Raw genomic sequence first — 22,971 nt, forward strand, 5'->3', positions numbered from 1 at the left:
AAATACTTATGGATTGTATTTTATTTCTCTTATTTGATGCACATAACTCAGAAAATGTATACAATTTGAGTCAGTGAATTATTTACTTGAAACTTTCTTCCACCACTGTTTTAACAACCCTTGTTTTCCTGCAGAGAGAACTATTATAGTTTGTTTCTTGGGTTACAATATTTAGAAATCCTAGTTTAAATATGTAGAATGAGGTTTTACTATTACTTAACTATAAGAAGGCTTATCATCTTATGTTTTGTAGCATTATTTACCATTAAACCTTCCTCAAAGAAAATTTCTTCTCTACCTTAGTCTTACTCAAAATCTGTTTTGGGATATATCTATGCTTAAAATACTACAGCAGCACATCTGCTCAACTGCAGCGCTTCAGTTTAGATGCTACCTACACCGACAGGAGCGATTCTCCTATCAGCATAGGTAGTCCCCAAGAAGCGGTAGCTAGGTCAATGGAAGAATTCTTCCATCCACATAGCACTGTCTATGTGGGGACTTAGGTCGGCTTAACTAGGGTATGGATTTTTCACAACTCTGAGCAACATGGTTATGGTGACCTAATTTTCTAGTGTAGACCAGGTCTTACAGTGCTACAGCTGGGCCCCTGGGGAAGAAACTTCTAAGGCCCATTTCATTCTACGTTTCCTAATTATAATACTTTATTTAGAGAACATGAAGTATATGTAACTGTTTTGTTCAGCTTTGAACTCGGTGGAAAATATTGCAACTCCGCAGAAGGCTAATCAGAGAGGTTTATTTTCTAGATCCCACTCTTATGATAATTAGTTGCTCCAGGCATGAGTCGAGGGTTAGCAGGCCTCCTGCAGACACACCCTCTGCCTCGTGCCTTAAATTTGATGGGTCCAATTCATTAACATACTTTGGAATGTATCTCCTCTTTTGGAGCCCATGTAGTGTATTGTCTTTTCAAAGGAGACAGATCTTTTTGAAATAGCTTTAGTCTCGAAACTCAGAATAGTTAAGCTGAGAGCTGACATTGGAACAAAAGAGTTTAGAGTTTGAAATATCTACTCTCACAAAAAGTTTGAGAGACAAGGTAGACGAGGTAATATCTTTTATTGGACCAACTTCTGTTGCTGACACAGAGAAGCTTTTGAGCTTATAGACAGCTCTTCTTCGGTTTTCTTCCCTTCAGACACATACTTGTTGATCGCTTTCATGTGCCCACATTGACCTGCTGGGCAGGATTATGGGTGTAGACTTTGCCACTTGTAATCCACTGGGATCTGACAGCTGGTGTGCCCATTGAAATGCCTGGGTTTTAATTTGTGAAGTCTTAAATCACCTCATTTGCTTATGTTATTTGTAAGCAGAATATAGTATTGCTTTGGCAGAATATAGCAAGTTCTTGGCTAAAAAACAAACAAAAAAAACCAAAACAATTTCCCAGTGCTGATATTTAAACATCTATCTTAAAATATACAGTTTTTCAAAAGCTCCTAATTTAGCTATTCAGTTGTCTTCCTCCTCCGCCCTTAGAACAGTGTATGAGACTAAAGGAATTTGTTACTTAATGTGGTTCCAGTTTTTGACTCTACTGGAAGCAAAAGGACTCTGACTATTTTAGCTATATGTGCTTTATAGCATCCGTTGAAGACTTAAAAACTCCAGACATGTATGTAAAATAATGCAAAATGCTGTACTTGTACATCTACAATTATAGCAGTAGATGCAGTTCCTCTTTGATTTTGTATTACTAGCTGAATAGCATGCAGCATTGCCTCATATTGTGATCATGTATGAAATAAACTGTTGAAATACATGCATGCAAACGTTCGGGAAGAGTTAAGGTTATTGTGAAATCCACTTCTTTGTGCAATTTAAAATGAGGGGTTGCAAAGAATTTCTTATTTTAAAAAAATTAATTATTTTGAAGTGGGAGAAGTGCAGCAAGAGAAAGTATGAATATTCTAGTGCACAAAAGGGAAAACTCCTTGGAATTGTCCTCTCCGAGTTCAGACCAAGGCATATCTTGCTTAGTTTATAAACTCTGAAAAGGTCACATGTCCACGGGGATATGGCTGTAAGATAGCAATTCTTTTTTTCTGGTTTTGTTTTCATGGACACCCCAGAGGGCAAGTTTGATAGGAGCAGGAATCAAAACGTCAGATTATAGAGCCTTGTAGCAATTCTGTAGTCTGTAACAGGCTTACCAGTGTAACACTTAACATTCTAAGTTAAATTTCCTCCCCCTAATATTCTTTAAAACAAATAACAACAAAATCCTCTTTTCTACCTAAAATGTTGTGGTCTCTAACTGGATACACATCTTATTCTGGATATTTGAAGTTAATTGAACTATGTGCTTCTGAGATAATTTTTTAAAATAGGCTTTTTGGTAAAATCATATTTAAAAAATGACATTGTGTGACCAAGAAACTACTGGCGAATACAACAACTGTTCTCATTGTAAACTAGTATAGGGAACTCATTTTATCTTTTGAAAAAAGGTTGAAGGCAAAATTTTAGTTACTTGTTATGAAAGTATGAAGCTCTGTGAGGTCCCAGCGATGTTTTCTATTTGTCTCTTCTCTTGAAGCTTATAAAGTCCAGTAGCATAGGTTGCAAATTCTGTTACTCTAACAGATAAATATTGTTTGACTTAATTTGTATCACTTTCAGTCACCAGTTTCCTTAAACTTTTCTCATGTGCTCTGTGATGATATTGTACTGTAGTGCTTTCTTTGTAATATTTTGTGGCCTATTGTATTGTGTGTCTCATCTTTGTGCATAAGTTTGTTTAGTCTTCTCAGGGCAGGAGCTTGTTAATGCATATAATGAATTAACTCCACCCACATCAAGCTCAAGGGATTGGTCTGGATATAGGAGGGCGGAGCTGCTGCACAGATTCCATTCCAGCCTGTAGGCAGACAATTGTGCAGGGGGCGTAGTCTATTGGGTAAGAGTAAACACCGATATTTGGCCTGCTCCCAGCATGTCCTTTCACAGGCAGTAGGATATGTGACTAGCACAGAAATCCTTTCCATGACAAGTATGAAGTGCACCAGTACTTTTGCACTTCAGTGCCATCCCCAGCTCACACCTGTGCAGGGCAATTAGTAATGAAGAGGACTGGCAGAAGGCCCATGAATCTCTCCATGTGTGCGTCATTGGCGATCACAGGCTAGTGATGTATATTCTGTAGAAGTATGATTATGAGAGCTAGTGGGGGGGGGGAATCAAAACTCTTTTTTTTTTTTAATGAAAAATGAATCGGTTTTGGGCAACTTAGAAATTCTCATGAAAATGTCCACCTTTGTTGAAAAACTGAAAATTTTCATGGAAATTTTCTGTGGAACTAAGAGAAATTCCATGGAAAATGTAGACAAAAATATTCTTTTTTATGTAAAACAAAATACAGTTTTTGGACCAGATGCAATAATTATAAAGCTGAAGTTCCTACCTCAGAATATAGAATCATAGGACCGGAAGGGACCTTGAGAGGTCATCTAGTCCAGTCCCCTACATTCATGGCAGAACTAAGTATTATCTAGACCATCCCTGACAGGTGTTTGTCCAACCTGCTCTTAAAAATCCCCAATGACACAGATTCCATAACCTCCTTAGGCAATTTATTCCAGTGCTTAAACTCTCTGACAGTTAGGAAGTTTTTCCTAATGTCCAACCTAAACCGCCCTTGTTGCAATTTAAGCACATTGCTTCTTGGCCTATCCTCAGAGGTTAAGGAGAATAATTTTTCTTCCTCCTTGTAACAACCTTTTATGTACTTGAAAACTGTTATCATGTCCCCGCTCAGTCTTCTGTTCTCCAGACTAAACAAACCTAATGTTTTCAATCTTCCCTCATAGGTCATGTTTGCTAGATCTTTAATCATTTTTGTTTCTCTTCTCTGGACTTTCTCTAGTTTGTCCTTATCTTTCTTGAAATATGGTGTCCAGAACTGGAGACAATACTCCAGCTGAGGCCTAATCAGTGAGGAGTAGAGCGGAAGAATTACTTCTCGTGTCTTGCTTATAACACTCCTGCTAAAACATCCCAGAATGATGTTTGCTTTTTTTGCAGTAGTGTTTGTTACCCTGCTGATTTATATTTAGCTTGTGATCCCCTAGGACCCCTAGATCCCTTTCTGCAGTACTCCTTCCTATGCAGTGATTTCCCATTTTACATATGTGCAACTGATTGTTTTGTCCTAAGTGGTGTACTTTGCATTTGTCCTTTTTGAATTTCATCCTATTTACTTCAGACCATTTCTCTAGTTTGTCCAGATCATTTTGAATTTTAATCCTATCCTCCAAAACACTTGCAACTCCTCCCAGCTTGGTATTGTCCGCAAACTTTATACGTGTACTCTCTATGCTGTTATCTAATCATTGATGAAGATATTGAACAAAACCGGACCCAGAACTGATTTCTGCAGGACCCCACTCGTTATGTCCTTCCAGCTTGACTGTGAACCACTGATAACTACTCTCTGAGAACCAGTTATGCACCCACCTTATAGTAGTTCCATCTAGATTGTACTTCTCTAGTTTGTTTATGAGAAGGTCATGCAAGACAGTATCAAAAGACTTACTAAAGTCAAGATATATCACATCTACCGCTTCCTCTCTATCTACAATGCTTGCTATCTGTCAAAGAAAGCTATTAGGTTGGTTTGACATGATTTGTTCTTGAGAAATCCATGCTGACTGTTACTTATCACTTATTACTTATTTTCTTCTAGGTGTTTGCAAATTGATTGTTTAATTATTTGCTCCATTATATTTCCGGGTACTGAAGATAAGCTGACTGCTCTGTAATTCCCTGGGTTGTCCTTATTTCCCTTTTTATAGGTGGGCACTATGTTTGCCCTTTTCAGGCCCTCTGGAATCTCTCCTGTCTTCCATGACTTTTTAGAGATAATCACTAATGGCTCAGATACCGCCTCAGTCAACTCCTTGAGTATTCTAGGATGTATTTCATCAGGCCCTGCTGACTTGAAGACATCTTACTTGCCTAAGTAATTTTTAACTTGTTCTTTCCCTATTTAGCCTCTGAGCCTACCTCATTTCCACTGGCATTCCCTATGTTAGCCATCCAATTGCTACTAACCTTTTTGGTGAAAATTGAAACAAAAAAGTAATTCAATACTTCTGCCATTTCCACATTTTCCGTTATTGTTTTTCCCCCTTCATTGAGTAAGGGCCCTTACCCTATCCTTGGTCTTCCTCTTGCTTCTACTGTATTTGTTGAATGTTTTCTTGTTACCCTTTATATTTCTAGCTAGTTTAATCTAGTTTTGTGGCTTGGCCTTTCTAATTTTATCCCTACATACTTGTGTTGTTTGTTTATATTGATCCTTTGTAATTTGACTTATTTTCCACTTTTTGTAGGATTCTTTTTTGAGTTTCAGCTCACTGAAGACTTCCTGATTAAGCCAGAGTAGTCTCTTGCCATACTTGGTATCTTTCTTACACAGTGGGATAGTTTGCTTTTGTGCCCTTAAAAAAACTGCCAACTCTCTTGAACTGTTTTCCCCTTAGACTAGCTTCCCTTGGGATCTTACCTACCAACTCCCTGAGTCTGCTCAAGTCTGTCTTCTTGAAATCCATTGTCTTTATTTTGCTGTTCTCCCTCCTACCGTTCCTTAGAATCATGAACTCTACCATTTCATGATCACTTTCACCCAACCTGCCTTCCACTTTCAAATTCTCAGCCAGTTCCACCCTATTTGTCAAAATCAAATCTAGAACAGCCTCTCCCCAGTAGCTGTTTCCACCTTCTGAACTAAAAAATTGTCTCCAGCCAGGAAATATGAACCAGGAAAGCATTTTATGAATTTAAATTAGAGTTTTATATCTAATTTTCCTAGGGAGGGCTATTTTTCATTCACAGTGCATTAAAGTTATATGGGTTAGATGCAAAGCAGGGTCAACACAATCCTATAAGGTTGGCAAGTGAACAGGAAAGCTGATTCCTTCAGTTTCTACTAATAGTATGCTTTGATATTCAAGTTGTGCCGCAGTGCACTTGCTATCCTTTTATAGGTCTTGAAAGTTGCACATTGTTTAACCTTTTGCACATGACAGTTGGATTCACTGGAATGTGCACTTCTAATTACTTTCAAATGAATTATTCTCCCTTTTATCTCTCCTTTTTGTCTTCCTTCAAAACATTTGTAAGAAAGATTGAAATGTTCAAATTTTTTTTAAATAGTCCTTTGACTCCTGTTCTGATTCTGGAAGCCGTACTGCATGGCCATCATTGATACAGTTGTATGTTCATGAATACTGGTAAGGGCTGAATTGTCAAGTGTCTGTTTCCTTTTTGATACAGCTTCCCAAGGGAGAGAAGGTAAATTAGTGTATTAAACTCTGTCTGAGAAGACTAAGATGTCTGTTTAATGTCTGGTAACAATAAGAAGAAAAAAACACAAGAGGAGCCGACAATTGTAAGGGGAAAACTGAGCTAGGATACATTCTTGGTGGGATTAGAGGTAGGGTTGGTCACCATGATAATTTATTTTATAATTTCCATAATCTCCATTTTATGGATCCCTCTTTTATAGCCTTAAGTGACATGGTTTAAGTTTTCCTGTCTGAAGATAACCAGGATCAGTTTAGGCAAAAATGACACAAAATTTTCTCCCTTCCTGCAGTTTAAAATTATTGGCTGAACTGGAAGCAAAAACTGTCATGTTGACTAGTTAATATCCCACACTGATGCATGTTGGTATGATGAAGTTTTTTATTGGAGAATTCACAAGAGCTAAAATTGTTTAAATAACACGTGCAGTGAACTAAAAGATGCTCCGTCATAGGTTTTCCCTAAAACTGAAGAAGATCAATATGCTCATATTTTCACTGAGAGGGGAGGATGTACAGATGAAAAATAGGAAGATTGGAATTCTGATCACATTCTCTGGGTGTATTTACTTCTAACATTATGGAAGAGTTAGAAAGGCTGGTTTGCGTGTGTCCAATCAGTTTTGCCTTGTGTTTGACAACCTCTGTTCTGGAACCAGGCAACCTCAAACTGACCTGGCTCTTCCCTTGGGATAGGGTGTGCAGCCATTCTGTTTGGCTGAAGGGAGAAGTCCCATGGCCTTATAGTTGGAACTTGGGATAAAGACATGTATATTTTCAACCACAACTATGCATGGGAGACATGAAACTTGGGTGGGGAAATGAGTTATTTTCCCTCTAGATACTGTATGCATCTAAGGCTAATGAGTCCATCAGTGTAGCGATATAAAATGGCTACACATCAGTGGATGGGTGAAATTAAATCTGTATATATAGAGTTAACAGACTAAATTAATTACTCATGTTGTCGCAGGAATTACCCAAAAAAAATAAAAAATAAAAGCTTAAGTACTTATTTTGGTAAGGAACAATATTGTTCAATGTTTCGGTAAAAATAAAGAATAATTTCTCTTATAGTCTCATGAATTTTTTTTCTGTGACTAATTTAAGAGTTCTGCTGTAATTAATTTTTTAAGTGGGCTATCTGCATGCTTGACTTACTGCAAAAGGTACTTAAGTACACAATCATAAGTGAAAAATTTGGTGAAAGGTAAAGGTTATGACGTGACAGAAAAGCTAGAAGCTAGAACAAACACTTCTTGAATGTTGTTCTGTTTGCATTAGTTGTAGGGGTTCGTGACTACATTACTGAATATTTACATTGGGAACTGGTATTAATCCCACTGTATCATGAACTGTATTGGTGCTGTGTTTATACAGTTAAGGTTTGTGTGTTTTCTATGTCAAGCCTAGTTTAGCTATTTTTTTATATACTAATTTTGATTATTTTAAAATTTCTGAGACATACTAGCTTTCAGTTGCTAGCATATGCTTCTGTAATTAATTGAAGTGTCCTGTTTATAAAGCTTTAGTTAGCGGGCCATTGGATAAGTATGTGGTTTTAATGTCTTTATAGTTTTGAGAAATAATGGGCCAGTCTCTGGCCTCTCTTACAGATCCTATGAGTCACTCCAGTGGTGCAAAAGAGCTGAAAGCTGCCCTAAACTGGCAGCTGGTGAAATTTTGCCTGGCAAAGCCATTTCTCTGCCAACTCCACTCCCTCTGGGGTAAGGAGTGTGTTGGGTAGGAGAGGTGCTACAGCACTCCTTTGCTGGCATAAGTGCTGCCGTAGGGTGATACAAGCCAGTATAAATTAGAGAACAGCCCTGAGGTATCCAGATAAAGGTGCTGTGAAAGTGGTATACCTTTGGGCTTCCCATTTCACCTCCAGGTAGTACTAACTTGAGCAGCATACAACTAGATTTGAGGATAAAGCTAATGATTATGCTCGAATCCCTCTCCTTGACCTGGTCTATGTCTTCACTCCACCAACAGGTCCCTCATGAAAACATAATTCTTCTATGAGGCCTATGTTATTGTCAGGTTTCTAAGGGAGAATTCTGCACATCACCAAAAATCTCTGCCTTAGTTCCCTTCTTGGAGGTCTCAGCCAAATGGTCAAGGACTGACTGCATGTGCCTGAACTATAGTTTCAACCCTATAAGTTAAATTCCTCTAGGTCAGAGTTGAGAGACACCGGCAGGGAGGTATTAGAGAATCTGGTCCATCTACTGCTTGTACTATGTCTGTTCTTTGGTAAATTAATTTATTTCAGTCTGGAGTATTAGCTGGGAGGAAGAGAAGGAAAGATGAAAATGTACAATGTACGGTCAGCCTGTGGAACTCCTTGCCAGAGGATGTTGTGAAGGCCAAGGCTAGAACAAGATTCAAAAAAGAACTAGATAAATTCATGGAGGATAGGTCCATCAATGGCCATTAGCCAGGATGGACAGGAATGGTGTCCCTAGCCTCTGTTTGCCAGAAGCTGGGAATGGGTGATAGGGGATGGATCACTTGATGATTACCTGTTTTGTTCATTCCCTCTGGGGCACCTGGCATTGGCCACTGTCGGAAGACATGATACTGGGCTAGATGGACCTTTCGGTCTGATCCAGTAGGGCCATTCTTATGTTTTTATGTTACCAAGCCTATTTTTAAAAGGGGAGGGAGGGAGAAGTGTGTTTTGTATCCGTGGTGTCTATGGAATTGATACTGGGCTGTTTATAATTTTGCCTGGATGGAGTCCCATATTTTATTTGCACAAATGTAAAATATGTCAAATAATAATAAACAAACAGCTAGCATCCTGAACTGTCTGGCCTATTAATTAGTGCATCTGATCTCATGAAAATTTGTGGTGTATCGATTAGAATTTCTAATGGATCAGAAAGATGAGCTGTGTGTAGCTAGAACCCTGCACCTACACAGAGTCACTGGGGCTGCCTGTGGTCTGCTCACATAGAGCTCACTGAAGAAACAGGATTATATGGTATAAGTACAATATTCAGACTATGAGATAAAATAGTTCTTAACCACTGCAGAATGGTATTCAGCGCTATTTCCAACAGACAGGAAATACTGGGAACAGAAAGATATTGTCAGTAATAAAATGCTGGAATTGAAATTTCATAAGGTGGAAATCAGGCCCATATTTCTCCAGTTTTGCTTCCTCTGAAGTCAGTGTCTGAAAACTCCCATTGATACAAATGGCTAGGGTTACCATATTTCAGCGAGCAAAAAAGAGGACGGGAGAAGCCCCGCCCCTGCCCCTCCCACTTCCCGCCCCCCCTGACCTCCCAACCCTCCCCCCGTTCCTTGTCCCCTGACTACCCCCTCCTGGGACCCCTGCCCCTAACTGCCCCCCAGGACTATCTAAGCCTCCCTGCCTCTTGTCCCCTGACTGCCCCAACCTTTATCCACACCCCCACCCCCAGACAGACCCCTGGGACTCCCACGCCCCATCCAACCACTCCCCACCCCCTGACAGCCCCCCCCAGAACTCCCAACCCATCTAAACCCCTCTGCTCCCTGTCCCGACTGCTCCGATCCCTCTCCCCACTCCTGCCCCCTGACAGCTCCCCCCCAGAACTCCCAACCCATCTAAACCCCTCTGCTCCCTGTCCCCTGACTGCTCCGATCCCTCTCCGCACTCCTGCCCCCTGACAGCTCCCCCCCAGAACTCCCAGCCCCCTACCCCCCCGCTCCTTGTCCCCTGACTGCCCCCTCCTGGGACCCCTGCTCCTAACTTCCCTCCAGAACCCCACCCCCTACCTAAGACTCCCTGTTCCTTGTCCCCTAACTGCCCCCTCCTAAGACCCCCCCCCCAACTGCCCACCAGGACCCTACCCCCTACCTGTACCCTGACTGCCCAAAACTTTCTCCACTCCCCCCAAAAAGCCCCCTCCCGTTTCTTGACTGCCCCCTCCAGAACCTCCCTGCCCCTTCTCCTGCCCCCCTTACCCTGCTGCTCAGAACAGGGTGTTGGGCTCTGTGCGAGCCGGACACGTGGCTAAGCTCCCCAGCACAACAAAACCCGGTCCCTGGCCCTGCACAACAAAACCCGGTCCCTGGCCCGGACCGGGTTGCAGGGGAGAGCTGCCCTTGTATCAGCACAAAGTGCTCTCGCTCCCGTTTTGCTACGCTGCATGGCAGTAACCGCTCTCAGTTGCAAAAGGGGAGGGCTGCACTTTGTGCTGAGACACTTGCTCAGAATGCAGGGCGGAGCTCCTCTCCAGCTGCTCCGGAGTCCAGCCCGGGACTTTCCTGCAGCCCTCCCAGCCGCTCCGGGGGAGGGGGGAAATCCCGGACATTGTGAGTGCTTTACAAATTCCCCCCGGACGCTATTTTTAGCACAAAAAGGAGGACATGTCTGGGTAAATCCGGACGAATGGTAACCCTACAAATGGCCAATATCAGCACCTGGATTAAACATGTTTAGATTGGATGGTATTCAAACTGGATGAGAGAGAGACACCTGAAGAAAGAATAAAGATGGGTTAAGAGTGTGGAGACTTTAAATTCACATTTGATAACAACCTGGCCTAAAGACATGGATTTCTCACCCCTTTGCCTCTCCCCACCTTCCCCTGCAAGAGACAGTAACTTCAAGGAGTGGAAAGAAGCCAGAGCTTTAATGACAGATCTCAGTCAAACCTAAGACAGTAATTTTTGTCATGAAGAAAGTGAAAATGTACCTGCCAGGATTTCTTTTTAATTGATCTGATGTTAAGGAAAGAGAGCCTGAATAGATAGAAGGTATAGATATGGGCACAATGCAAGTGCATGTCCAATTAAGCATGAAATTTCCAGTTTTAGGTTTCCAATACAAATGCATTGTTTAAATAATGTAGCCCTATCCTGGTAACATAAGAGAGATTTACAAAAGGCATTCTCTTGACACAAGTGTCCAAAATTCTGTACATATGCGAGAGCAAATATAGCTCTGTGTGCAGTTCAGAAATTCTAATATCTACACCAGTACTTCCAATAGTTAAGCACCTGCACACACAAATATTAACACTTGCATCTGCAAAATCCATTGGTTCCACTTGCACTTGGATAGGTGTTTAGACTATTGAGACTGCTTATGCATGGGTTAAAGTGCACACAAGTGTTTGCGCTTGCAAAGTTTAGATGCATACATAGTACATTTTTTACATGTGCACAAGTGGCAGCAGGCCTTTGAAAAAGTGCCCTTTTATTTGACTATGAAACCTAAATGGGTAATGCTCATTTCTGTCTCTTAAAGATTACTCTGAATTGGGAGATCTTCCACCCAGGTCCCCGTTAGAACCAGTTTGTGAAGATGGCCCCTTTGGGCCAGTGAAAGAAGACAGGAAACGGACAACTCGGGAGCTTCGAGAACTGTGGCAGAAAGCCATTCTTCAACAGATACTGCTCCTCAGAATGGAAAAAGAAAATCAAAAGTTGCAAGGTTAGTAAAAATTTTGATTAGATCCTATGGAGAACAAATTGTGTTCTTGGTTTGTATTGAAGCTTTCGCAGTGAATGGGATCAGGTCTTAACAAAATGTTTTAGAAGCAATATAGATAAGTCAATCTAGCACTGGCTCTCCCAATCCTCTTTATTTATGTATGGTGTTTCCTTCTTTCCTTCATTTACTCTTAATCTTTTACCTATGGCTTATTTACTTTATCTTAATTGCCACTTTATTGTTGGCATTTCATTGGATATTTTTAGACTGGTGCCTGGAAGTGCTGATAAGAAGCTCAGTGCTGTCCTTCTGAACTGCCTCTTTAGTATATTCTGATGCACAGGTGATTGTTTAAATATTGGTCATTCACTAAATCCCATTAGCCGTTCAGGGAGTTAAACAGAGTCCTCAAGGAGTTGGCCTTGTACTTTAATCTATGGGTGAAATACTGATCAGCATGGTGCTGACAATTATGCGCACATTATGTAGACACTTAGTAACATAATAGGAACTGTGTAATATAATGTTAACTGTGCGTTTTGTGTAGGAAGATCAGAAAACAGTTATAAGGTATTAGAAATGAAGATAGAGTAGTAATACTTAAGTGCTTTTCATCCTAGTAGAGTTTCTCCCTTCTGCTTAATTGTTTTTAATCTTTTTATTTTGTCATTTTTAATGTACATGAAATTTCCATACAAATATTAACAAATCTTATGCATAACCTGGTTTTGTTACCTTTTTCATAGACCTATTTGTGTATAGTCAACCTCTTGTACAAATTCCAAAAGACTGCAACATCTACTTGATCCTGATGCAAAGGGGTCTGTCATTTTTCCATTAAAAGGGTTCCCTATACTTTTCTCCATGATGCTAATGTTGGGGGGGCCTGTCCTTTTCCAAAAGTGAGATATGTTATATCTGTCTGCTAGCAGTGTAATTGTGTTATCAGTGGGTCCTTCCCTGAGTCAGTAACCTCCTTTGGACTGTAACCTAAAAGAATCATTATTGGTTCTGTGGGTAACCTAACTTTAGTTATTTTGAAATTTTTATTTGTTGTTTATCCTCTAGAACACTGTTAACTTAGGGAATTCCCACCATATATGCAGAAAGGTCACTATTCCCTCACATCTCCAGCACTTATGACTCCCTTTTTAATGTGTATTTTCTTTAATTTAAATAGACTGAGGTACCACTATTAAAGTATTTTGAAAATGTCTTTAATGGTTACTTAAATAGATGAGGTTTCTGGCCTTCCTATTCATTTCTTTCCCTATTCTACATGTCCTCCATTTTACAGAAAGCCCAAGATTAAACTTTGTTTGTTGGCTTGGCCATGCCTCTCTGATTTGAGGTGAGATGAGAGGGAGTCCAAAGACCATTTGGGATTTGAAGGAGGAGGACCTCTTAGCCCTGTCAAAGACACTAATGGTGAGAGTGGCCATGATAATCCTCTGAAGACTTCTGAGGGAGGGAGCACCTGGCACCAAGATTGTGTGTGAGGGTGGACACCCCTCCTTCCCCCCACCCTCAGATAAATCTCTGAGTAAGATGTGTGGAGAGGAAGGGTTGTCTATCAAGGCGGACAAATGTATAGAAAGAGGCCTAGGGTTGTAGGAGCTGCAGTAGTCCTGAATGGAATCCTCTCTCAAAGCTGAGCTAAAGCTCTTGGGAGACAGTGAAACCTGGGTCCAGGTTTCTGTGGTACCTTGAAATCTGAATGGATGATTGAGCTATATGATGTGCACTGTGTTGTATTTCCTTAAGCATCTACTTGTGTTTCTGTACTTGCCTTACCTTTTTTAGAAAGAATCTACATCATTCCATTATTAGCCCTTCTTGTTTTAAGGATCAGGTTGTTGACATTAAAATCAGGTTGACTTAATTTGGTGTCTCACTACAAAGTCAAAATATTGAGACCTAGGGTAAAATTTTCAAAAGTGCCTAAGTCCCATTTTCAGTCTTGACTTGGGGGCAGATTTTTCAAAGGTATATTTAGCACCTAACTCCCATTGACTTTCAGTGGGAGTTAGGCACCTAAGTGCAATTTGTGCCCTTGAAAAATCAGCCCAAGTCACTTCTGAAAATGGGACTTAACTTACGTACCTAAGTCACTTTTAACAATGTTATCCGTTGTCCTAGATAGCTGTGGTGGAGTGGTCATTGACTGAGTGATTGCTGATGGATTGGAGTTTAATGGGAGTGGGGTTAAGGAACTACAAAGCTTGTCCCAACTGTGAAAGTGTCAAGTCTAGCCTGGGAGCTTGGCTTAGGCAAACTCCTGCTCCAATTTCTGAAGTCAGCCTGTAACTGAAGTTAGCTTGGAAGCCTGGCTCAGGCAAAGGCCTGCCCAACACAAAAGATTTGCACCAGTCTTGAAAGACCTAGCCTAGCCTGGGAGTTTAGTCTTGAAAGATTAGCCCAACCCAGGGAAGGTTGGTTTAGGCAGAGGTCCGTGCCAGTCCTGAAAGATTTTGTGTAATGTGGAAGCTCAACTCAGGCAGAGATTACTAAAACTTCCAGTTGGAACTTTAGCTGGTAGCTGTATTATGCAGTTGCTGTGGGAATTTCTGAACATGTGGGAACCTAAGGTTTTTTCTGTTCTTAGGGGACTTAACATTAAAAAGTATATTTTTCCTCTTTTTTTTTTAAATACTCTGATGATTTATTTCTTGCGTCTTCCACTTTCAAAGTGAAACCCACATGAAACCCACGGGTAACATGTTAAATCACTGTGTGACACTTATATCTATGAAAAGTACGAAAATAAGCTTAGTCAGATGTTGATCACCTCTCTGTCCAGAGAAAATAGACACTAATTACTAAACAACCACAAATACACTAAAAATAGGTATGTCTGAAACTTGTCAATAAATGAAAGAAACAAGTCTTGGGTGTGTGCTATGAATTTCAAAGAAACAGGAGCACATGCATCTTGGAATTGCTTTTTCTTCTTCCTTGCAGGCAGATACATTTCAAGAAGTGTTCTGAGTTGCTCTTATATAAAGGAACCAGCCCGTGACACATGTTTTGAAAAGCAGATGAGAACATGCTTTAGCAGGCTTGGCAGCCACATATTCTGGGGTTTTCATCTTTGGGAACGAACAGTAAATATTTTAATATGCAATAATGTTTCAATAAGCACAGAATGCGTTCATTTTGACTACTATAAATTAAGCAGTAAAAGTGCTAACATTAAATGTGCAGTATAATATTCATTACTTACCATCTTTAGCTCCTGATACATTATTGCACATTTAAATATTTACTGTTGCTGTCCAGGTGTTCTCACTTACTAAGGGTATATCCTACCCTCAGTCTTTGCATACCACTACCATTGACTTTCATGAGCATTCTGTATGTTGAACAACAAGGTAAAATTATGCTTCCAAATGTTCAAGTACCCGATAATACTGTTAATTGCAAAAGATAAACAAAAAGTGACTAACAGCGAGTTTGCCCATCAGCTCTAATGCAAGCTGCCACTGCGGTGCTTATTTTAAAATTATCTTCAGGTAGGAAAACCAGGGGCCTCCTGGTTGTTGTTGTTTTTTTATATGATATTCTTTTTGACTTGAAGAAGATGTGAACAAGTTGGCTCCTCTGTTGAATGGACTTGCATTTATTTAGAGATATAGAGTTTCTTTCTAAGCTGACACATAACTATAATGCCCATTGGTGCTGTAATTCTTTTAATTCAATGTTTAAGCATAGAGCAATTTGTAGTAAAAAAGATGTTGGAACATCAGGGTGTAACTTATGACATGTCCTAACAAGAACGTGTAGATAAATCACACTTCAATAGACGTGTAAGCACAATATGTCTGAATTCGTTTAGCCCGAGAGTGCCTAATTCTTGTCCTACAGAAAGATCAACATGTATAATACCCTATTCTAATTTTGCTATAGTAGTTTGGCTCATCTCTAATTACATATTGCATATTTGTTGACCATAACAGTACGGTGAGTCTAAACACTGATCTGAAAGGAGTAGTCCTGGCTAACATAGCAACAGACAATTTTTTTCCCTTCAGTCTGGAGCTCCCTCCCTTTGGTAGGTAGATGTGCAGACCTACGGGAGAATAAATCACATTATTTGTATGTTATTCTCTGCACAAACCTCCTGTGTCACTAGCACTGCTCACGTTCACTGCAAAAGTCTCATCATTTGAAGAAGGGACATCTCTAGACTGCAGAAATTGAAGAGTGAGGTCACAGGAGGTTAGATTCTTTGAAGCCTTGCTTTCAGCGGTACTGAAGGTAAACAGCCATGATGGCAGTGTGAAGAGGAGGAAAGAGAAGAAGAGAAGTTAAGGAGTTAGACTTTTTTTTTAATTTGCAGCCAACCATTACAAAAATAAAGGTGCATTGCTTTCTTTTAATCTTTAGGGTTTCTTTTTGTATCCTAGTTTCACTAACTCCTCTCATGGCTTCTCACCAAAAGTCCCCATGTAGATGTGTCCTTTGTTTTGTGGTTGTAATTCCATTCCTGGGCCAACTTTATATGACCCTGGGCAGGCCCTCTCTGAGGTCCAGAGGGGCCCAGGCCACTTCCAGCTTTTGAGGACCCTAGCCAAAGTTTAAAAAAAAAAAAAAAAAGACAACACACGAAAACAAAGTAAGGCATCAAAAAAAGAGTGAGACATAATTTGAATATTTTTTTATTTAACAAATGCTTTTCTGGTCCGATAGGGATGCATATAAAAACAAGTTGTGAAACTTATCAAATGCCAAAGAATTAACAAATGTCTAAATTTGAGGCCCCCTTTGAGCTTGAGACCCAGGCCAAATGGCCCTCCTACTCCTCCTCCCCGCACATTCCTTTCTTCGGAATCAAATCTCTGGTATATTAAAAGAAAATTCTGGATAAAATTTATGTTTGGGTTTTTTAACCATACCTTTGGCATAGCAGGATGGATATGTGGAACAGACATGCCAAACCCGCAAAAAAAAAAAAAAAAAAAATGCAGAAATCAGGCTTGTTTTTGGCTTACTTGACTTGTGAGTTGCTTGTTGGCTAGTTTTTGGCTTGTTGCTTGTTGCTCCCGGCAAGCAGGAACAAGGGGGAGAGAGAGAGTCAGGGGTGCACAGAGGGCCTACCACAGTCCCAGACTGCATGCTGGGGGGATCTAGTCACATAGAATGTTGGGGTTCTTAGGGATTGGCTTGTTTTGGCCTTGTTTTGAAATGAGATTAGCTTGATTTTTGGCTTATTGTGAAAGACAGGGTGCTTATTTACCACGTGAAAGTTGGCAACTGTGATTTGGAAACAGACAAACACGAAAAAAGCGACCTCTTACAAGCATTTTAAATAATAATTTCTAGTTAGAATGCATCATTTCAAATCCTAAAACAAATCAATCTTAAGGACTTTTGAGTATGAAAACATAGAGGTTCTTTATCAGAAAATTTAGGGTAACAGACAGAGATTAGAAGCATATAGTAAACTATACCACTAATTTTCATGTTAGTTCTTCTCATAATTGCAGTCAGTTATCTTGAAGATTAATGTTAAGCAATTTCATATTTGACATCATCAAAGGTTTGGGCAGGTCACTTGGAGCTATCTCCCTAAAGACATGACTGCATCTTTAGTGGCTTAAATACACCTCTACCTCGATATAACGCTGTCCTTGGGAGCCAAAAAATCTTACCGTGTTATAGGTGAAACCACGTTATATTGAACTTGCTTTGATCCACCGGAGTGCGCAGCCCCCCCCCCCCCCCCCGGAGCACTGCTTTACCGCTTTATATCCAAATTCGTGTTATATCGGGTCGCGTTATATTGAGGTAGAGGTGTATTTAAGCCCCTAAAGATGCAGTCAGGTACCCAGTGAGGTTTACAGATGTACATAAGCAGGTTAGGCACCTAACTCAATGGGAGTTAAGCGCCTAACCCGATTAGGTGTTTTTGTAAGGTACCTGTCTGCATCTTTAGGCACATGCCTTTGTAAATCTAATCTGTGATGTCCCTGTGACTCAGTTTATCCAGCTAGAAAATGGTGGTCATTATAATGATATCCAGTAAGGGTGAAGCATTTTTGTTTTTAATTTTGTAAATTCCTACGTAGTTAACTTGGGAGGAGGAAAAACCACATAGTTGAAACAGAAGTGGGAATTCAGTCTTGTGCCATATGAGTGTAACTGTTTAGTTTGCGTAATCTTCCCTACACAGTCTGAATTCAGTATTCAGTGCTGCAATCTATGCTTCTAAGGCCAGATAGCATTCTAGAAGAGTATATCATACTAGTGTGGGATGTGAAACAAAACAGCTGGATTCACTGGTTACTTTTGCTTGCCTGAGCCCCAGTAAAGTAAGTTATAAGATGGGCTCGCTTGCCCTGGAAAACACTGCCGTGATTAAAGTCTCTACTGATGCCTTTAACTTACTTTCTAGGAAACCTGTTACCTCAAAATGGATTTATAAACAAAACAAATTTTTAAATACATTTCAAGGATTTAGGTTATTCAGATTAATGAAATGTCATAAAAGGCCTACAAATTGATTCATTGGGAAACTAAACAGCCCTGATCCTGCAAAAACTCATAATTTAACTCACTCAAGTAATTCCACTGAGTTGTTCACGTGCATAAAAGCTGGCAGGATCAGGGCCTGAATTGTTATATAATTTAAAGGTGAAAATTTTCTAACTATATCCAATTTACCATTCTTTTCTGACAAATTGAAAAATAGCACTTGCTTCATATGACCCACAAAAATCAGTGCTTTAAAAACTTCAGTGGCAGTAGTTATATAACAAACTATACCCAGAGCTGTAATGACACAGTCAATAGTGCTGTTACACAAAGTATTTTGGCATGATCAGAGATTCTGTAAATTAATTTCTTTTTTAAGTATTGTTCTCAATATACTGACTACAGCAAATGGGAGAGAGGAAAAACCAGCAAGGAAAACAAGACTTAAATTTGTATAAACAGCTTTAACAATTGAGAGTTAAACTATTAAAAAATTACTTTGTCCTTTTTAACTTAGATTGTCTCAACACAGTAATAAATAGGAGTGTTGTTTTGATGAAGTATTATGGTATTAAATCATCAAAGTGACAGTAGTCTTATGATGTATGGTAATATGTCCTCAGAATGTCGGTACACTGTAATGCATTACAGTAATGCATCGTCACAGCAACAAGGTATTCTGCATATATCACACAAACATCATTAGAGAGATGGAAACTTTATGACACTACTTTTTAAACATGGTTTCAACACAGGAGAGCTGCTTGGGATTTAATATGAGTTAATTTTTTAAAAACTTTAAATCCTCATTCCTCTTTGGGAATGCCTGCACAGCAATCAAAAGTCTGCAGCTGGCCTGTGCCAGCTGACTCAGGCTAACGGACTGTTTAATTGCAATGTAAACATTCAGGCTCGGGCTACAGCCCAGGCACTAGGATCCTGCTGACACCACAGTTAGCCCGAGCCCCACAAGCCAGAGCGGGTGTCTATAGTGTAGACATACCCTTTATCTCCTCTTGTCTCTCTCTCATTTCTAGGGTCTCCCCAAGCCTCCACATGCTCAAAATAGTGCTTCTGCTCACTTTCCCACATGTGCAAAGACTCTGACCATATCACCAACATCCTCCAACAAAATCAACTGACTCCCTGATCCCTTCAAAATCCTGTTAAAAAATGCTATCCCTAAAATTCTCGGTAGACTTGCCACAGACTTTTATTATGGCATGTACTCTGTTGTAACTATGTTGTACTCCTAATAAATAGCAGTACTCCTCGATAATTCTGAATCGAAAGGGAGAGTAGCTTACCAAGGGGCAGACTACATTACTTTTATATCTTATATTCAGTTTTGGTCTTGTTTACACTAAATCCTTTTTGTGAAGAGGAAAAAGTTAGACAATTTTGATATCGTGCCTATTTCATTAACCATCTTCAATGTCTTTTTCAGTTTTAAAGATTTTACTAGTTGTGAGGCTCTTCATCTGAGCTGCCATGCAGAATGTATCTTAACAGAATGGCTTCCAACAGAACGGCACAACTAGAACAGTTTAAAACAAAAAAGCATCCTGAAGTTCTTACAGTGCTTGTCAAAAGTTCTACATCTTCAGTTATGTAGACAGGCATCAGCGTGGATGTTTGCATGATAAGGCCCTGTGTAAGTGAATCTGTTTGATAGTATTGTACAGTCTTAACTGGTACACTGTTAATATCATTTCTTAGCTTCTGAAAACAATTTGCTGAACAGGCGTCTGAAACTTGATTATGAAGAAATCACTCCGTGCTTGAAAGATGTAACTTTGGTTTGGGAAAAAATGCTGAGTACACCAGGAAGGTCAAAGACAAAAATTGACATGGAAACAATACATTCTGCTGTTGGGCGAGGTAAGCATAGCCTATATTTTTGAAATGGTGGAATTCATGTACAACTTAATGTTAGAAGTCACTCTAATTGCTTTTCTCTACCAATATCAGTTCTCTCTTATCACCTTATTAAATGGGGGTGTTCACAGTGGTCTAAATAAACAATTGTCACTGTTCAAATTGATACATTTGAGGTCCACTGACCCTTAGCTACACATGTGCCGCCCCCATTGATTTTAAACCATGGTTGCAACCATGGAGCTGAGTATAAAGTATGTGACATTCACTTGTAATAAACTTCATCCTAAAGGGAAAAGAGATTTGGACAGCAAAATTGTTGAGCCTGTCTATCTATCCACTGTTAGATAGGCAAGTGACACCAGACCAGTTGATTTATAATTCCAAAATACCAGTGTGAGGCTTCAAGTTTCTAACTTAATTCCTGACCGTGAACAAAATGTCCTTTAAATTGATTTTAGAAAGAAACTCCACCAAAAAAGAAAAAAACGGGGAGGAAAACATGAGCTGAATGGCCAAAAAAAAAAAAAAAAAAAAAAAGGCAGAATTTAACAAACATATATTATACAACAAATCCTAATTCAAAATGAGTTTTTTCTAGTAACTTTTTACTGTTATACTAAATATATTTATCTGCTTGCTTCAACCAGTATGAGTCTTAGTCAATAATAGAATCTAAATACAAAATATCTTCAATTGTGGAAATGCTGGACTAAATACCTTGTTTATGTGGATGTTGCAGTGTGCACAGCTATAATTGATATGGGAATAATTTATCAACTATTTACCCTGAAGGGGATTTAATTGATCTATAATGGTGTATACAGTAGCAATAGATTTATACTGTTGGCCAAAGTCTACTGTCAATTACCTGTGGCACCTTAGAGACTAACAAATTTATTAGAGCATAAGCTTTCGTGGACTACAGCCCACTTCTTCGGATGCATATAGAATGGAACATATAATGAGGAGATATATATACACACATACAGAGAGCATAAACAGGTGGGAGTTGTCTTACTAACTCTGAGAGGCCAATTAATTAAGAGAAAAAAAAAAAAAAAAAAACTTTTGAAGTGATAATCAAGCTAGCCGAGTACAGACAGTGTGATAAGAAGTGTGAGAGTACTTACAAGGGGAGATAGTCAACGTTTGTAATGGCTCAGCCATTCCCAGTCCTTATTCAAACCGGAGTTAATTGTGTCTAGTTTGCATATCAATTCTAGCTCTGCAGTCTCTCTTTGGAGTCTGTTTTTGAAGTTTTTCTGTTGTAATATAGCCACCCGCAGGTCTGTCACTGAATGACCAGACAGGTTAAAGTGTTCTCCCACTGGTTTTTGAGTATTTTGATTCCTGATGTCAGATTTGTGTCCATTAATTCTTTTGCGTAGAGACTGTCCGGTTTGGCCAATGTACATGGCAGAGGGGCATTGCTGGCACATGATGGCATAGATCACATTGGTAGATGTGCAGGTGAACGAGCCCCTGATGGTATGGCTGATGTGATTAGGTCCTATGATGATGTCACTTGAATAGATATGTGGACAGAGTTGGCATCGGGGTTTGTTACAAGGATAGGTTCCTGGGTTAGTGGTTTTGTTCAGTGATGTGTGGTTGCTGGTGAGTATTTGCTTTAGGTTGGGGGGTTGTCTGTAAGCGAGGACAGGTCTGTCTCCCAAGATCTGTGAGAGTAAAGGATCATCTTTCAGGATAGGTTGTAGATCTCTGATGATGCGCTGGAGAGGCTTTAGTTGGGGGCTGAAGGTGACAGCTAGTGGTGTTCTGTTATTTTCTTTGTTGGGCCTGTCTTGTAAGAGGTGACTTCTGGGTACTCGTCTGGCTCTGTCAATCTGTTTTTTCACTTCAGCAGGTGGGTATTGTAGTTTTAAGAATGCTTGATAGAGATCTTGTAGGTGCTTGTCTCTATCCGAGGGATTGGAGCAAATGCGGTTATATCTTAGAGCTTGGCTGTAGACAATGGATCGTGTGGTGTGTCCTGGATGGAAGCTGGAGGCATGTAGGTAAGTGTAGCGGTCAGTAGGTTTCCGGTATAGGGTGGTATTGATGTGACCATCGCTTATTAGCACAGTAGTGTCCAGGAAATGGACCGCTTGTGTGGATTGATCTAGGCTGAGGTTGATGGTGGGATGGAAATTATTGAAATCATGGTGAAATTCCTCAAGGGCTTCTTTTCCATGGGTCCAGATGATGAAGATGTCATCAATGTAGCGCAAGTAGAGTAGGGGCGTTAGGGGACGAGAGCTAAGGAAGTGTTGTTCTAAGTCAGCCATAAAAATGTTGGCATATTGTGGGGCCATGCGGGTACCCATAGCAGTGCCGCTGACTTGAAGGTATATATTGTCCCCAAATGTGAAATAGTTGTGGGTGAGGACAAAATCACAAAGTTCAGCCACCAGGTTAGCTGTGACATTATCAGGGATACTGTTCCTGATAGCTTGTAGTCCATCTTTGTGTGGAATATTGGTGTAGAGGGCTTCTACGTCCATAGTGGCCAGGATGGTTTTTTCTGGAAGATCACCGATGGATTGTAGTTTCCTCAGGAAGTCAGTGGTGTCTCGAAGATAGCTGGGAGTGCTGGTAGCGTAGGGTCTTAGGACAGAGTCTACATAACCAGACAAGCCTGATGTTAGGGTGCCAATGCCTGAGATGATGGGGCGTCCAGGATATCCAGGTTTATGGATCTTGGGTAGCAAATAGAATACCCCTGGTCGGGGTTCTAGGCATGTGTCTGTACGGATTTGTTCCTGTGCTTTGTCAGGGAGTTTTTTTAGCAGATGGTGTAGTTTCTTTAGGTAATCTTCAGTGGGATCAGAGGATAATGGCCTGTAGAAT

General features: G+C 40.0%; 1 protein-coding gene across 8 annotated transcripts in view; it reads left to right on the forward strand.

The window, feature by feature from the left end:
• Window positions 1–22,971, forward strand: part of TBC1D1 (TBC1 domain family member 1) — a 201,327-nt gene that overhangs the window by 142,356 nt on the left and 36,000 nt on the right. For all 8 annotated transcript variants that reach the window (XM_054029703.1, XM_054029701.1, XM_054029705.1 and 5 more), the window contains 2 exons: window positions 11,581–11,766; window positions 19,960–20,121. In XM_054029703.1, coding sequence (XP_053885678.1) covers window positions 11,581–11,766; window positions 19,960–20,121 — 348 coding nt within the window. The remainder of the gene's footprint in view (window positions 1–11,580; window positions 11,767–19,959; window positions 20,122–22,971) is intronic.

The sequence above is a fragment of the Malaclemys terrapin genome, chromosome 5, assembly GCF_027887155.1.
Source record: "Malaclemys terrapin pileata isolate rMalTer1 chromosome 5, rMalTer1.hap1, whole genome shotgun sequence".
Lineage (NCBI taxonomy): Eukaryota > Metazoa > Chordata > Testudines > Emydidae > Malaclemys > Malaclemys terrapin.